This window comes from Onychostoma macrolepis, chromosome 06, assembly GCF_012432095.1.
Source record: "Onychostoma macrolepis isolate SWU-2019 chromosome 06, ASM1243209v1, whole genome shotgun sequence".
In the NCBI taxonomy this organism is placed as follows: Eukaryota; Metazoa; Chordata; class Actinopteri; order Cypriniformes; family Cyprinidae; genus Onychostoma; species Onychostoma macrolepis.
In genome coordinates this window covers 147,309-164,555 of record NC_081160.1, presented here as the reverse complement: position 1 = coordinate 164,555, position 17,247 = coordinate 147,309, and the positions used below count along the sequence as shown (strand labels likewise).

The following is a 17,247-nucleotide window of genomic DNA, read 5'->3' as shown; positions in this document are numbered from 1 at the left end:
TGTGCTGTTACTGAATCCATCAGATCAGATCAGATCTCCTTCCACAAGGCTGCTGGAGTCTAACACAAACAATGTTTTGTAGAAGCACGTTTACACACATTTTTTATTTTACCTTTATTTAACCAGGAGAGAATCCTCACTGGGACTAAAAGCCTGTTTTACAGGAGTGTCCTGGCCCAGATATACAGAATACATAAACATGCAATATAATATTATTACACACACACACACACACACACAAGCTTTCAAGAGTGTGTCAAACTCAGAGCAGCTCACAAACAAAGAAAACACAAGCAATTATTATCAATGAGCAACAATATTAGCAGAATACTGAATTTCAAGAGTAAACCAAACAAATGTTTACCTTCAGCAAATGGAAAAAAAATAGATATTTTTATTTATGGTTCAAAATAAAACCATAAATAAATATGGTTTATGAATTACACCTAGTTCTGTGTTTCTGTGATGAAGCTGGTCGAACCGCATGCCATACATTACTGCAGATCTCATGACTTCATATCCGTCATCACCTGGATTCAACAGACTTCCTCTGATTCATGAAAAAAGCATCTGAAGATCACGGATTAAATACTGCAGTTCAGTCACGTCACACTGAGGAGCTCATGAAATATACAAAAGATGAGTGAATGTGAACAAGCGTTTAATAATGAATGGATGGAGGGATGTAGAATCATCAGCATTATGCTCCTGAAAGACCAGGACTAAACCTGCCCATAAAACTGGACGCAAGTCGATCTCAGACCGACGCTTGAATAAAACACCAGAGCATCAAGAAATCAAGACAAACACAGATTTCTGGGTTCAAAATGTGCATTTATTGAAAAACAATGTCAAAAACAGCGGAGTTGTTTCTTTGGGTGTTATTTGTTTCTCTAAACATGTAGAACATTCGGATCACTGGACCATCAGTCCTGAGATAAAGGTTCATCTGATCTCCACGAGTCAAACTGACCTCAAGTGACTCATCAGCAGTAACTGAACCAGAACCCAGTCAAGATTCACCGGTTTGGTCCAAGAGCTTCTTCACATTCGTGTTTCATCCTTCATAAACGTATAAAAGTACCTGAATGACGCACAGGTTCGTTCCCTCGGTAGTGCACATCAGTTCCTGGAGGACATTTCAACATCACATCTGATAAACTATACATTTAAATGATAAAAGCCAGAAATTCAACAAAATCACACATATAGACAATAAATAAGAGTGTTCTTCGTACAAGGTCTTGGGTTCAAGACGGTGTGATAAAGGCAAGTATCTACAGAGACTAAGCTGCAGATGTTTGAGGAGCGTTTGTGATAAAAACGCCCCGATCCTTCAGATAACATACCGCACAAGCCTGCTAATAAACAAGCCGTGCGCTACAACAACAGAACGCAAACGTGCGACTCTAACGGACAGGTGAGGTCAGAGGTCACCTGGATCTCCCTGAGCACCGAAGGCATCAAAGGCATTCAAACATTATGACACACAATGCACAGGCACCATCATGTGTAAGGCCCAGAACTCAATCTACACGCCTGAGCAAACGAAGCACAGCAGTAACAGAACGAGTCACTGTTACTCGAGCAGCGCTGTGCATTCACACATACTTCAGCAAAACAGAGTCAAACAGATTGTTCAAGTGTCTGTGAAGGAGAACATAAATAAAGTCTGTGACAGTCAACATATATAGTGCAAGAAGAGAGAGAGACACCTGTCTGCCCTCCACATAATCACAAATATTTACAAGGATCATTTAAATATCAAAGTGGTAATACCTTCAATAAGAGGATCTTAAAAGCTTACAAATCATAAATGAAAACAGCGGCATGTTTGTAGCAAAGCCACAGACTCCTGAAGAATCTCTGTTGAGATCTTCTGCTCTTCACCTGTGATGATGTCCGTTAGTCAGGAGTGTGTGTGTGTGTGTGTGAGAGAGTGTGTGTGTGCGCGTTTTTGTGACAAATCAGGACATAGATGTGTATAATGACGAGGGTATGGCAGGTATTACAAGGAGAAGGTGACTTTTCAGGACATTACTCCATGTCCCCACTTTTCAAAACGCTTATAAATCACTCAGAATGGAGTGTATTGAAAATCTGAAATAGCAGAAAGTCTCCTGTAAGGGGTAGGTTTAGGTGTAGGGTTGGTGTAGGGCAATAGCACATACAGTAAGTACAGTATAAAAACCATTACGCCTATGGAGAGTCCCCACTTTTCACAAAAACAAACATGTGTGTGTGTGTGTGTGTGTCTTCATTCCTTATATCATTATAGAAATCAGGGCTGATCCTGGAGTTTTCACACATGAGGACGAGAGTTTCCTTCAGCTGACTGTTAAAGCTTCAGAGCAGCATTAAAGTGACCTTGAGCTTCTGGAGGAGCTTCTGGAGGAGCGTCAGGCTGCGTCTTCATCCATACTGATCATCTGACACTGAGACACAAACACACACTCATTAAAGGGGTCATGAACTGAGAAAACTAAATTCCCTTGATTCTGTGACATATAACAGGTCATTGTACTACAAAAACATCCCGTAAGTTTCAGAACTCAGAACTTTCTCGTTAGTCTAAAACAGCTTATATTGAAGGCAGTCTGCCAGAATTCAATGCAGGATCTTCAAAAGATTGAAACTAAAAGATGATGCTGTGTGATTATATTGGATCCGACAGTATGAGTAACGGTTTCCATTACGTGATCACTATTGCTTTGTCTAGAAGATCATTTAATATGTAGAGAGTGTATGTATTCATTTCTCTCTTGTGCTGAACACAAAAGAAGATATTTTGAAGAATGTGGAAAACCAATCAGTTTCTGGTCCACATTGACGTTGATTGAATGTAAGTCACTGTAGACCAGCAACTGTTTGGTTTTCCACGTTCTTCAAAATAGCATTTATGTTCAGCAGAAGAAAGAAACTCACTCAGGTTTAAAACAACTCGAGTAAATGATGGTATAAAAATAAAACACTTTGACAGAATTGACAGACAGATGACAGAATTGTTATTTTTGGGTGAACTATTCCTTTAACGTTAATAAAACAACAAAACGCAAAGAGAAAAATCACTCACTACTCTTGACTGAAAAACTTTAATACAGTTGCTTTAGGAATCAGTCTATATAGTGTTTTATTTTTATATTTGTTCATTCACGCTAAATACACCTATTGTACCTGAAAATAAAGCACTGTTTGTTTTATTTGTATTTTATGTGTATCTTTGTTCTTATTTTTTAACAAGAAAGATAAAATAATGACAAAGATTTTTATCTTCACCCACTTTGGCCTAAATATCTGCCATTCTTTTTTTTTTGCTACCTTGAAAGGCTTTGTCTTTATAACGGGGAGATTAGTTTGGCTGCACTGCTCCGATCATTTGCAAAATAGTAAAACCAACATGACAAAGAATCGTGATAAAATCGTGATAAAATCGTGATATTTCTAAAAAAAAAAAAATCGTGATATGATATTTTTTCCATATCGCCCACCCCTAGCGTAAGTGTGAGTGTGTGTGAGCATGTGTGTGTGTGAGAGTGTGTGAGAGAGAGTGAGAATGTGTGTGTGTGTGTGTGTGTGTGTGTGTGTGTGTGTGTGTGAGAGTGAGCATGTGTGTGTGTGTGAGTGAGAGAGAGTGAGCGTGTGTGAGAGAGAGAGAGCGCGCATGTGTGTGTGTGAGAGAGAGCGCGCATGTGTGTGTGTGTGAGTGAGAGAGTGTGTGTGTGTGTGTGTGCGTGTGTGTGTGTGTGTGTGAGAGAGAGTGACCATGTGTGTGTGTGTGTGAGCGTGTGTGTGTGTGTGAGTGAGAGAGAGTGAGCGTGTGTGTGTGTGTGTGTGTGTGTGTGTGTGTGTGTGTGTGTGTGTGTGTGTGTGTGTGTGTGAGTGAGTGAGAGAGAGTGTGTGTGTGTGTGTGTGTGTGTGTGTGTGTGTGTGTGTGTGTGTGTGTGTGTGTGTGTGTGTGAGAGAGAGAGAGTGACCATGTGTGTGTGTGTGTGTACTTGTCAGGTGGGGACTTAAACCTGAATACACACAGACTCATGGGGACTCGTGTCACGGGTAAACAAGCTTATAAATCACACAGAATGGAGTTTTTTGAAAATCTAAAAATGCCTGTAGTCTCCTGTAAGGGGTAGGTTTAGGTGTAGGGTTGGTGTAGGACAATAGCACATACAGTAAGTACAGTATAAAAACCATTACGCCTATGGAGAGTCCCCACAAGGATAGCAAACCAGACGTGTGTGTGTGTGTGTGTGTGAGTGAGAGAGTGTCGTACCGAAGGATGCGAGTATCCGTCCAGACTAGGGCTCCTGAAGATGTGCACGGTGTCGTCGGTCTTCTTCTGGTACACTGGGTTGGTGAAGTGGATGGTGTTGGTGTTCTTCATCCGCCAGTGTCTCCATAGCAACACGCTGCCAACCACCAGCAGACACATGGCAACTGTGAGAGCGAGAGACAGACGGGTCACTAACGCTGGCGATCGGTCAGTGAGCGACCGTGTATCATGAGAATGATGGTTTACTGACCGATGGGAAGTGTGATGTACAGGACCGTGGGATGCTGGGAAGGGCTGGAAACCGGCTCTTGTTCTGCATTATTTCCTGTAAAGAGGCAGACGGATGTTGAGTGTGTGAGCGAGCGAATGAAGGCGCGTCAGACAGGAAGAGGAACTGACCGCTGCGAGAGCCCGTCTGTGTGGCGTCCGGCTGCTGATGGTCAGGCGTCTGTCCGGAGCGTCCGGCTGTGATTCCGCTGGTCACCTGCGGCGGCGCTGTGGCGTTCACACCTGCACAGAGAAACAGCCGTCCGGAGTAAAGCAAGGGGTCAGTCGCATAAACTGCTTAGTCTAGTCTTAAAAAGTTAGTCATGTAATTTTATTTCATCTAGACTGGTCACAAAAGGTAGACTGGTCTAATTTGAATTGAAAAGGAAGACTGGTTAACTGCTGGTTGGTCAAACTAGTTCTTAAAGGGGTCATCGGATGCCCATTTTCCACAAGTTGATATGATTCTTCAGGGTCTTAATGAAAAGTCTGTAACATACTTTGATTAAAATTTCTCAATGGTGGTGTAAAACAACACCCTTTTTACCCTGTCAAAAACAGCTCTGTTCACTGCGAGCCGTTTCGGTGCATGTTCCTTTAAATGCTAATGAGCTAATTGCTAACACACAATTATGTTCAAACACCATGTAAAAGTGAATTTCATCCGATGACCCCTTTAATACAGTGACTATGTTGATGCAGCTGGCCCGGTCGGGCCTGAACGCACCGGACACACACGTCCTCATGTCGGTGGCCAGGGTCAGGTGATCTGGACAGGCGCAGGTGTATTTGGGCGAGCGTGTGTTGATCTGCGGCGCCGGCAGACACAGGAACTCACAGCCGCCGTTGAGCGTCGCTGCATCTCTGCACCAGTCCTGTCCTGCAGAACAACACGGATCAGCGCCGGAACACAAGCACACACACGCCAATGAGAACACACACACACACACACACACACACACACACACGCTAACGAGCGCCTGGCTCTCACCGGACGGCTGTCTCAGGCTGTGATGGAGCACGATGTCCTCGGGCGACTGCAGATGCTCGGCCACGGCGGACACGTCTCGCCCCGTCACACGGCTGGCGCTCCAGATGCCGCTGTTGGACACGTCAGTCCAGAAGACTTTCTCCTGTGGGACACACACACACACACACACACACACACAAAACACACACAAAGCCAATCATTAGCCAATGTTCAATCACTAAAAACACGTGTTGCATTTAAATACTGGACAATTTGCATTTGTATACAAATCACATCCACCTGTTCACTACATAATATACCCATGACTAGAACATGAATTATATAAGATCCCATATTTATCAATATTGTATAATCAAACAGTCTAATACATAAACAATCACCAGCATCTACTACCCAAATTAAATTTTGAAATGTATAACAATGATAAATACAATGATTAAAATCATCAGAAATACATCGTCATAAATAATAATTTTATTAAATAATTTTTACACTGTGAGTGGGCTACTCAAGATATGCTCCACAAAATATTAAAGATGGATTCAAACAATTATAATTCTTTAAAGGAAAACAGAAAAATCTAATTCCTCATTCATGGCATCTGGAGCCAGTGATTAGAGTTTATAGATCTGAAATGCTTCTGGCTTTAATAACTCTTCACACAGAACACACCTCGAAGACGGCGAGCGCCAGCGGGTGCGGCAGCGTGTGCTGGTCCTGGATCAGTGTGTGTCGTCCGTCTCCGTTCACACCGATGCTGGACAGTGTGTGTAGCTTCGAGTCGACCCAGTAGAGACGGCCGGTCAGAACATCTGCACACAACACCACGCGTCATACAGCTGGACCACACGCCTAAACATCACAATCTCCAGGTTTTCAGAACGATTTTTTACTATTTTTAACTAGTCGACTTGAAAATGTATCTACAACGTGATTCTTTTTCTTTATTAACCCTCAAGTTAAAGAAAATTATGTTCCAAGTGCAGCACACATCTTTGCAGAAAAGATGCATGAACTACAACTACATCTTCTACAAACCTATATTATACATATGTTCAGGAATAATACGAGGAAAATGCTTAAAAAAATAAATAAATTTAAAAAATTTAAAAAAATCTCAAAAGTCAAGGTAATTCAATTTCAAAATGACTGAAGGTATAACACCAGCAGATGATTATTAACTATAAATCAGGAGCGTAGCCAGAAAAGAGACTCTGGGTGTGCATCAGAATAACTGGGTGTGCCACATTTACTGTCAGATTAATGTGCAAAAAAAACAAAACACCAAGACTGTGTATTACTAACGTAAAAATATATAACATCTCTAATTACGTAGTCGGAATGAAAAGGTGGATTTCTTTATTAAAGTTCATGTGGAGATGCAGCGTCGCATTCGGCAACTTTATCTTTTCAGCCGACACTGACGGAGAAGAAATCACTAGTTTATTAAAATAATTAAAATGTTTTCTTTTCCCTTTCCCCAACATATTCATAATCATTAGCCTACTTTTGCCATTGCGAGTTTTATACGTGTGCTTGAGCGCGGAGTAGGCTATACGGACGGTTAGTAGCCTGGGTTATTATATTAATCAATGTACGTGTGACTAGTGAAGTCTTTAGTCGGGGACAGGCGTACTCAGCGCAAGGAACCGATCCATTTTTAAAATAAAATGCTGACAATTCGAAAAAATTCGCCTGCTAATGACGTCACGTTATATTGCAATGCACGAGCTATGAATGCGTAATAAGTCAAATGTTTTTATTTTATTTAATTTCTTATGGGTGCTATGGCCGTGCTTTGGTCTTTCTTGGCCTCTGCTCGCCCCTCCTCAGCGCCGCCCATGTTTATTACGATTAAAAAATAATAATTCTGCATCTGTTTTTAGGTGCACACCCGTCGCTACGCCCCAAATGTTCAGTAAAAACAGTGAACAGCAGCTTTCAGTCTGTCACCGTGACGCAAACATGATCAAATATCAGACACACAGAAGAAGGTACAGGTTTTTTATTGGATCGCGCTGCTTTTCCAGTTTGTTCTGTGAACACGGCCGTGTTTGACTGCTGCGCTCGCGTCTCGTGGCAAGACATTAAATTCGAATGAATCGATAAAATGGTAAAAATCTGACCGAGCGTGATGCCGTTGGGCCAGGCGATGTGGTCGGTCACCAGAGGAGTCCGGTCCGCGCCGTTCAGGCCGCTCTTCTCGATCCGCGCCGGCTCGCCCCAGTCCGTCCAGAACATGAAGCTGCGGGGCGGGAAACAACAGATCAGCTTCCGGCGCGAACGCTTCAGCACTCAGCCGACGCGCAGACACTCACTTGCGCTGCGGGTCCACGACGATCGCGCGCGGACGCTGCAGACCCTCGCTGACCAGCGTCTTGCGTTTGCTGCCGTCTGCCGTAGCCACCGACACGGTCTGCAGCTCGCTGTCCGTCCAGTAGATGTTCCCGTGGACCCAGTCCACCGCCAGACCCTCGGGGCGGGAGATCCGGCTGTCAATCACAGTGCTGTGGTGGGCGGGGTCAGCGGCCGCGGCGCTGCAGGACACAAACACACGCGCGAGACGATGGTTAGATTCAGCGCTACTTTAGTAAATAAACAGCAGGAAAACTGATTAAATTGAGTAGAAACTAGCGGAGCGATGGAGGAAATCACTGAGACAGTTAATCTCAACAAAACCAGTGTCAGTGTTGGGAAAGTTACTTTTAATGTATTACAATATTGCATTACTCCTTTAAAAAAGTAACTAATTGTGGTACTTAGTTACTTTTCATGGAAAGTAATGGTTACATTACTTTTTGTCACCTGAGCTGGGCTTGCGTATTTGTTTTTGAATAAACAAAAAATCCCAAATGTTATATTATTGGCAACTGTAAAGGTGCTTTCACACCAAAAGTGAAATGAATGATCCTCAGGTAAAGGAATCGCCTCTGATTTCTCTCATCACGAGGACGGAGAGCTGACCCCAGCTTAAAAGAAAAGTGCACTTCCATAATGTACTTAAAGTGCTCTATTTTCTATTTAGTCACCACTTGTAGCACGCTTGAACCCATCTTCCATACACTAGTGCACTCAAGAGTACTACGAGTGGTGACTAGATACATATTTTAAACACAGAGATAGTATGTTAAAAGCGCATTTTAGTTCATATTCATGGTGTCCCAAAATAGCACAGTTGAGTACACTTAGATGATCTTGCGTTTATCTTAAGAAAGACTAAAGAATATTTTTTTGTATATTAAGTACAAAGTTAGTGCGCGAAAATAGAGCACTTTAAGTACACTATTGAGGTGTACTTTTTTAAACCTGGGGATCAGTCAATAGATGGGAAAACTTGCATTACTTATTTGAATAAAGTAACTTTTTAGTTGTACATTTGAAAATAATGCATTACTTTACTAGTTACTTGAAAAAGTAATCTGATTGTGTAACTCGGATTACTTGTAATGCAGCGGTCAGTGGGTCACAGTCGGGTCTCTCACCTGTAGATCTTCTTCAGGCTCACGTCTGACCAGAAGATGGTGTCTCTGTGAACGTCGACGTCCAGCGCCACCACGTTCTTCTGCCGGCGGATCAGCGCCGTGTACGTCCGGCTGCCCAGCGCCATCTTCCTCACCTCGTGCCGCGTGCTGAAGAGCAGGAACGCGTCGGATCCTGCGGGAGGACACATGCATCTCAAACTCTGAGCTGTTACCCATAATTCCCTCTGATCACTCGTTTCTGTTCGGTCACGCACCTGTTACCGCTTTGCAGTCTTTGGTCATGTGATCCAGCTCAAACCCATCTTTACAGTCACACCTGAAGCTGCCCGGCAGGTTTATACAGATCTGAGTGCATCTGTCTGCGTCTGCACACTCGTCCACGTCTACACACACACACACACACACACACACGTGATGAGACCAAACGCACTCACGGACCATCATGCACTGCGCTCATCGGGACGGAGCTCACCGTCACAGTGTGTGCGGTTGATCAGGTGAAATCCGGCCGGACACACACACTCGTATCCCATCTTCAGGTCGCTGCACGTGTGGGAACAGCCGCCGTTGTTAGTGAGGCACTCGTTAGTGTCTGCGCAGAGGAAACACACAGGTCACGTGATCACCTTTGACTGTTTCAACACTTCAGTCACGTCAGTGAGGACGCTGGAGGAAAGACCGAAGACTAGACCAGAGATCCCCAACCTCCGGGTCGTGACCGAATACAGAGTTGATTCCTCTTTCACATCTTATACACACAAACCCGCTGCAGCCGGTCCGCGGGAATGTTTTCTAAATGTAACCGGTCAGTGGTGTAAAAAAGGTCGGAGACCCCTGCTCTATTCAGTACAGTTTGTTTCAAAGCAGCTTTACAGTTACAAACAAGAAAATAGTGATTCAGTGATGCATTTCTCTGTCCTCACACTGGACTTAAAGCTACCCAAAAATGAAAATTCAGTCATTTACTCATCCTCAGGCTGTTCCAAACCTGCATGAGTTTCTTTCTTCTGCTGAACACAAAAGAAGAGATTTTGAAGAATGTTCTCAACATTCAGCAGAAGAAACTCATCTTTGACACACGTTACAGGAACACAGAGTGAAACTCACTGCAGTCTTTGAGAGGCTCATCTGAGCCGTCGCGGCAGTCTCTCTGACCGTCACACACTCTGTCTGCGCTGATGCACACGCCACTGCCGCACTTAAACCTGCTCGGCCCGTCACACGCATGCACTGCAGACAGACAGATACAGACGGTTACAGACAGACAGATAGACACAGACAGGCAGCAGCTTGAACACATTGGCGTGTGTGATGCTCACCAGTAAAGCAGTCCGTCTCATCGCTGCGATCCGGGCAGTCGGGATTCCCGTCACACTGACGCAGTCCCGGGACGCAGCTGCCGTCGTTACACAGGAACTCATCCGGACGGCAGGTGAGCGCAGCTGCGGCAGACACAGAAGTGAGCGAACCGCGGGACACACCACGTTCTGCGCAAACACATCTCACACAAGTTACTCACTGCAGTTGTGCTCGTCTGAGCCGTCTGCGCAGTCGGCAGCTCCGTCGCACCTCCAGCTGCTGTGGATGCACTCGCCGCTGGCGCACAGGAACTCGTCACGGCAGACCGTCTGCGGCTGCTGACCCGTGCCGGCCGGGCAGCTCTGCGGCCACTCGTCAGAGCCGTCTGCGCAGTCGGCGTCGCCGTCGCAGGCCCAGAGCTGCGGCACGCACACAGAGTTATTGCACTGGAAGGATCCGGGGCCGCAGGTGGGCGCGGGACAAGACGCCTCGTCGCTGCCGTCGCTGCAGTCGGACTCGGAGTCGCACACGAACAACAGCGACACGCACTGACCGCTGCGGCAGCGGAACTCCTCGTCTGTGCAGTTCTTCAGCACTGAAACAAGAACAGAAGCGTCCTGAACACAGCTGAACACGTGACCTGTCATCTAGTAAACGAGAGCGTTATATGTACCGCAGCCCTGCTCGTCCGCGCCGTTCTCGCAGTCAGACTTCCCATCGCAGCGCCACCTGGTGGACACGCACTGATTGAGACGCCCGCCGCAGCTGAACTGAACCGACGAACACTTCTTCTGGCCTGCGGTGGAGAGTGAGCGTTAGCATACGGAGTCATGGAGTGTACACTCAATCATCTCATCATGCAAAAGAAACTTTAATGAATGTGAACATGGTCAGTGTCAGTAATGAGGTGTGTGTGACTCACTGCAGGACTCGGACAGCTCGTCGCTCCCGTCGCCGCAGTCGTCCGTCTCGTCACAAACCCAGCGGCTGGTGATGCATTTCCCGTTTGCACAGCTGAACTGATCCTGTCTGCAGACGGCTGCACCTGCCACACACACACACACACACACACACACATTAGGTTTCTGTGAATTGTGGGGAACTTTCCATAGACTTCTATTACTTTTATGCTGACCAAACAATATTTTCTATCCTCTAACTAATATTTTCCATTGTTACACTTTCAGATAAACATAATTTACTATTTTCAATTATCTTTTTTGTAGGCTGGTCCCCACAATGTAGCATTAACAAGAACACACACACACACACACGCACATGTATGAGGCTCTACATACTCATCTTCACTGTCACATGATCACATCTGATGTTTGACGCATCAGTTTGTCGTATTCTAGCTTTGTGTCCCCATTCTTGAAATTAAAACACTGACTTGTGCACTCTTATAATAAAACATCTGACAGAACCATAAAGGTGAATGTTTAACGTGCGTCAGTAGAGAGAGAGACAGTTGAATTGAACTGAATTTGATTGAATTGAGCTGATCTTTGCACAAAGCATTTGTTGATTATAAACGTTCAGTGTCTTTGACTGATGAAGGGTGTGTAGTGTCTCTTTAAGACAAAGGCAGAGGCGGAGTTAATAATCACACCACTGGTTGCTCACTGGTCTCTATGGAAACATTTGCATAATCAAGATACAGTAGAGATGAAGGAGGCGGAGCTTGACGGAAAAGATCCAGAATGATGTTTGGAGAAGAAACTGACTGATTTGACTCTGCAGTATTTATGAATCACAATGACAGTGAAATTATATATTTGTGCTCAATAAAAACCACACCAACTAGAACATCTGAACTAACTCAACTGGTTTTCCGCTATGAACCTGAAAATTCCCCAAATACACACAGGATGTGACACAAGCCCGTGCGTGTGAGTGTGAGTGTGTGTGTGTGTGTGTGTGTGTGTGTGTGAGTGAGTGAGTGAGTGTGTGTGTGAGTGTGTGTGCGTGTGTGTGTGTGTGTGTGTGAGTGTGAGTGTGTGTGTGTGTGTGAGAGAGAGAGAGTTTCACTCCTTGAAACAGATACAGACCAGATCTCGCTCTCAGTTCAATTCAAATAAGCTTTATTGGCATGACTGCGTAACACATATCACAATGTTGCCAAAGCAATAAATATATTATACAAACATACAGGTAAATAAAAGGGGAAAAAATTAACTCTCTCTCTCTCTTCTGTTCCAGTAAATGAGCAGAAGCGTCTCTCTGTGTTTCTCAATATCTCACAGCAGTGACTCCAAACTCTCACAGATGTGCTGCAGATGTGTTTAAACAGCAACACATCAGAGTCACTGAATATACAAACACATGAATATAAACAGCTTTGATTTCTCCTGAATCTCAGCGTGTGTGTGTTTTACTGACAGTGACTGATGGAGGGATTGTGTTGGGCGTGACGGGATCAGGTGTGTGTCTGACTGGACAAACCACTTCCTGTCAAACTTCCTGTGCAGCTCCAGGTTTCCACAACAAAACAAGTACTGCTGACTCAGAGCCGATGACCTACACACCTGCACGAGTCCGGTCACTCACACCCAGCGCTGCAGCTGCTTACACTGAAAGTAGCCAAATGTCCCTACATGACGTCATAATAGCAAATTCACTGACCTATATAAAGATGAATATAGATCAGCGGGCAAGATGAGAGCTCATAAGGTTTGTCCAAGAAGTTGCTATATTTGTCCCTAAACTTTTGAAAAAAAAAAAAAAAGTCTCAAAGGGGTGGGGAAGTCGCTAAATCTAGCTACAAAACTGCTAAATTGCCAACACTGCGTCACACCTGCATCAATCTCTGACCACACCTGACTGTCATCCTGCCGAACCCGACCAATCAGAAGCGGAATTTCAAGTAGCTGATTAGCGCGTCCGACCAATCAGAGCCAGCAGCGCGCATGTGCTTCAGCAGCGGCCAATCAGGAAGCGCGTTTACTCAGCAAGCGGACTGACAGCAACGAGCCTGACATAAAACACCGACATAAATATTTATATACACTGTATAACAGACCCCGAGATAAACCCCCGGACAGCGTCAGCGGCTTAATAATTACAGAACAAACCAAAAACAGGAAGAGTTTGAACAACATCGGAAAACCCCGAGAAAGAAGAAACATCGTCGAATTGTGAAACAAGGCTAAAACACACACAGAAGCAGATCCTCATCACTTACGGGCTCCGTGAACACCGTGAAGCAGAAGAACCGAGCAGATGAATCCGAGCCGAGCGCCGATCCGAATCTCCATCACCTGATCGATCACACACACTCTCCGGGTCACCGGTTCCAATATCTGAGGATTAACAGCGAGTCAAGACGACGACGATGATAACGTTACCGCGCTCTTGTGATCAGTGACGGGACCGGGGCAAAAACCATCCATATGAATGAAGTCGCGGGGGGCGTGGCTCTGCAGTGGGGTGATATTTGAAATGAGGGACGTCAGCGCTGTGGGCGGAGCCTCGCGGCCGGTTCTCTTATTATTATATTAGTTTATTTTACACACGAGGCGCTTCCTCACAGAGATAAGAGACTGAATGAGACACAGTAGTGTCTGAGCATCTGTCTTTAGCGTGTGTTGGTCATCATGGACATGGATAGCTGGCTAATATCATTCACAGGAGACCGAATGGCACCTGAAACCCAGAGTCCCTCAGGGGCCAAAACACCTCCTTACTGTGAAACCAGCTCACTAATACTCAGAATGTCCCTGTTCCTTCAAAATAAGAGAGAAATATTGATCGCACTTTAAAATTACAAACTGAAAACAAAAATATTTCCCCAGAAATGAGGATTGGACATGAATGAGCTTAAGCTGAATCATGTTGCATAGAATATAAAGCCTTCAAATCATTGCTGTTTATAATGTCATCAATAAAACATGAAATCCTGGAATCACAGACATAAACACACCGTCCAGCTCAAGCGGAGGGAACATGATTTGCATCGTGTTTGTAGACGCAGGGAAATGATGTTTCCAGATGAAGTTACTCGCTGGATATCAGACCGAATGCCTCTCGTTTGTTATTTTGCATATTTAAAATCACTGCTCAGCCCGGAGGAAAACTAGCTTGCAAATTTGATAACCTGAAAGTTAAAAACAATCATTGGACAGAACAGAATCTCAATGTTGGACATGATTACACCGAGTCTGATGAGGGTCAGACAGACAGGTGTGTGTGACACACACTCTGAACTATGGGAGGAATGTTGAAATGTCTGTTGGATGAGATCAGGAACGCCTCAGAAGATCTTCCCTCACAAAGAGTGTTTGCGAAGCGACCTGGAGCTCATCCGATGACTCTGTTAATGATTACAGCAGAAACCAGTGAACTTCTCCATTCAGCAGGAACTCGTGAGGGTCACTTCAGCTCGACCCCAATCTACACAAACAAGACTCACGAGGAAGGATCCTGAAGACCAGTGCAGCTCCGATCATAGCTTTACAAACCCCTTGCAAAATTACAATAATTTTAACAACATAATAGGGATCATGAAAATCGCTTGTGATGTTTTTATTTGATTTAGAACTGTCCTCAATAAGCTGTTTCACATCTGTGTCCCTGCAGCACAGAAGCAGTCATAAGCAGCACAGCTATATTTGTAGCAATAGCCAACAATACATTGTATGGGTCAAAATTATACATTTTTCTTTTATGCCAAAAATCATTAGGATATTAAGTAAAGGATATTTTGTAAATTTCCTACCATAAATATATCAAAACTTACTTTTTGATTAGTAATATGCATTGCTAAGAACTTCATTTGGACAACTTTAAAGGTGATTTTCTCAATATTTCAGATTTTCAAATAGTTGTATCTCAGCCAGATATTATCCTAACAAACCATACATTGATGGAAAGCTTATTTATCTGCTTTCATCAGCTTTCATTGATTTCTCAATTTAAAAAAAGTAAAATAAAATTGACCCTTATGTGAATATATCCCCCACAAGACAATACAATAGCTGAATTTATAAAAATGATCTGTTCAAATGTTTACATACCCTTTAATCGTAATACCGTGTGCCGTTACCTGGATGATCCACGGCTGTTTTGATGTTTTGTGATAGTTGTTCATGAGCAGTTCATCCGCACGCTGTTCTTCAGAAATATCCTCCAGCTCTGGTTTTCCAGCATCTTTTGTGTCTTTGACCCCTATCCAACAGTGAGCGTGTGATTTTGAGATCCATCTTTTCACACTGAGGACAATTGATGGACTCAAACACAGCTATTACAAAGATGGAAACATTCACTGACATTCACTCAAGAAGGAAATACGATGCATTAAGAGCTGGGGGGTGAAAACTTATGAGCAGAACTGTATATCAGATACACTGCTCTTCCACTATTACGTCTTACGTTACATGATGAGTCAAAAACACTGTGAATCAGTTTAAATCACACCCAACGTGTTTGTGCTTAATAGACAAGAGTTTGGTCAAAATGAGCCAATGTGTTTGACATCCTTCTGTGTTTAGATGTGGAGAGATACAGACTCATCATCATCATCTTCATCCCTTCAGTGATATTAACTTCAGTGGTCTAGAGGCTTTCCTGAAGTGTTTCTCTTCAGTGTTTTTGTGAGATGATCATCACATCCACTGTTTGTTTCAGATGTAAACCAGTGTGCATATTATCCATCCTAAATTCTATGTGATATTAGTCATTTTCAATACTATTTAGGGCAGACAGGGTGGATAGTATGTACATTGGGACGCAGGGTCAGACTCCAAACATTCCCACTTTTCCTCGAAATCTGCAGAGAACGCGCTAAAACTGTTCATGAACGCCACCTAGTGGTTATTGTGCCATATTACACACAAAACCACCATTGCCTGGCAGATACTCTCCAAAGTGTTTGTACACACTGTGAGTGTGTTTGTCTGTTTTAGTAATTCCTGTAAGGTCAAAATTGAATTCTAAACATACTGTGACATTCTAGAGGTTTCAGTGCTTCAGCAGTTTGTTCTCTGTTCCAGCGTGACAGACGGCCATTTAGAGACCTTACAGAAATTAACCTTGCTTTTACCACAAATAAAACCATGGTTAATTTTCGTAAGGGAAACGATTTATTGAGTCTGGCTGGCTTCACAAAACCCACACCTTCAGGATCAGCTGGAAAACCACCTGAGATCCAGACCAGACCACATCAGCCACATAAGCTCAGCATCTGACCTCACCGTCGCTCAAGCGTTTCATACTGTATGCATGTCAGAGAAAATACAACAGAAAACTACAAACACAGACATGAGGTTGTGATGTTTATTGGGTTCCATCTAGTGAACGAAAATCTACACACACAAACATACTTTCAGTACAGTAAGAGCACATGCCATTAAAGAGCCGCTAGAAACTTCAGGAATAATATGATTGATACAGTAACAGAGCAGATCAGCCGTTATAGATATGAAGAGCAGCAGCTGACGGCTCCAGATCCACCGTTCTGCAGAGTTCAGGTCCAACTTTGATCAAACTCACCTGACTGTAACTTTCTAGTAATCCTGAAGACCTGTATTAGTTTGTTTAGTTGTGTTTGATGAGGGTCGAAGCTGAATTCTGCAGGGCCAGAGCAGAGAAACCCTGCTTTAACATCAGTAAACAGAAACGCTCAAACAAAACGTTAAACTACGCAAGTTCATGTAAGCATGAACGTCAGGTTAGTTTGTGAACGGCCTTAAAGCTTGTCTTGTAGCGCGCACACACACACACACACACACACACACACACACACACCGCTTGTACAGCAAAACAACAATCATATAAGCATATAATAACAGGCAGCTTCTAAGCTATTACATCTACTGTACATGCTAATGTTCTGCTAATGACACATGAGTGCAATCACCTGACAGGTTACTGGGGTTATACTAGATCATTTGACAGATAGTCACCTCCTAAAACAGCAACGTCTAATATTCAGTGTCACA

The 17,247-nt window shown here is 43.9% G+C and overlaps 2 protein-coding genes across 5 annotated transcripts in view; both read right to left on the bottom strand.

The window, feature by feature from the left end:
* Positions 1-813: 813 nt before the first annotated feature.
* Positions 814-14,866, bottom strand: ldlrb (low density lipoprotein receptor b). Its single transcript, XM_058778388.1, has 18 exons — positions 13,494-14,866; positions 11,232-11,354; positions 10,983-11,105; positions 10,530-10,904; positions 10,330-10,452; positions 10,118-10,240; positions 9,483-9,602; positions 9,265-9,393; positions 9,011-9,182; positions 7,847-8,065; positions 7,655-7,773; positions 6,201-6,340; positions 5,529-5,670; positions 5,265-5,417; positions 4,670-4,780; positions 4,521-4,595; positions 4,271-4,434; positions 814-2,435 (listed from the first exon to the last, which is right to left on the bottom strand). Exons 1-18 carry the CDS (start codon positions 13,564-13,566, stop codon positions 2,400-2,402), a joined length of 2,520 nt encoding a protein of 839 aa, XP_058634371.1. The 5' UTR covers positions 13,567-14,866; the 3' UTR covers positions 814-2,399.
* Positions 14,867-16,568: 1,702 nt separating this feature from the next.
* Positions 16,569-17,247, bottom strand: part of LOC131542081 (transcription activator BRG1) — a 35,706-nt gene continuing 35,027 nt past the window's right edge. For 3 of the 4 annotated variants that reach the window (XM_058778386.1, XM_058778385.1, XM_058778387.1), the window contains one exon: positions 16,569-17,247. This exon is cut by the window's right edge and continues 216 nt beyond it. The gene's annotated coding sequence lies outside the window, so the exon portion shown is untranslated. The other variant, XR_009271658.1, reaches the window with a different exon arrangement.

Excerpts from the sequence above, each read along its gene's own strand:
- ldlrb (XM_058778388.1), bottom strand. The coding sequence starts at position 13,566 with ATGGAGATTCGGATCGGCGCTCGGCTCGGATTCATCTGCTCGGTTCTT. Across the intron at positions 10,241-10,329 it reads TGAGACGGACTGCTTTACTG|TGCATGCGTGTGACGGGCCG; the intron begins GTGAGCATCACA and ends GTCTGTCTGCAG. Across the intron at positions 5,418-5,528 it reads CAGCCTGAGACAGCCGTCCG|GACAGGACTGGTGCAGAGAT; the intron begins GTGAGAGCCAGG and ends GTTGTTCTGCAG.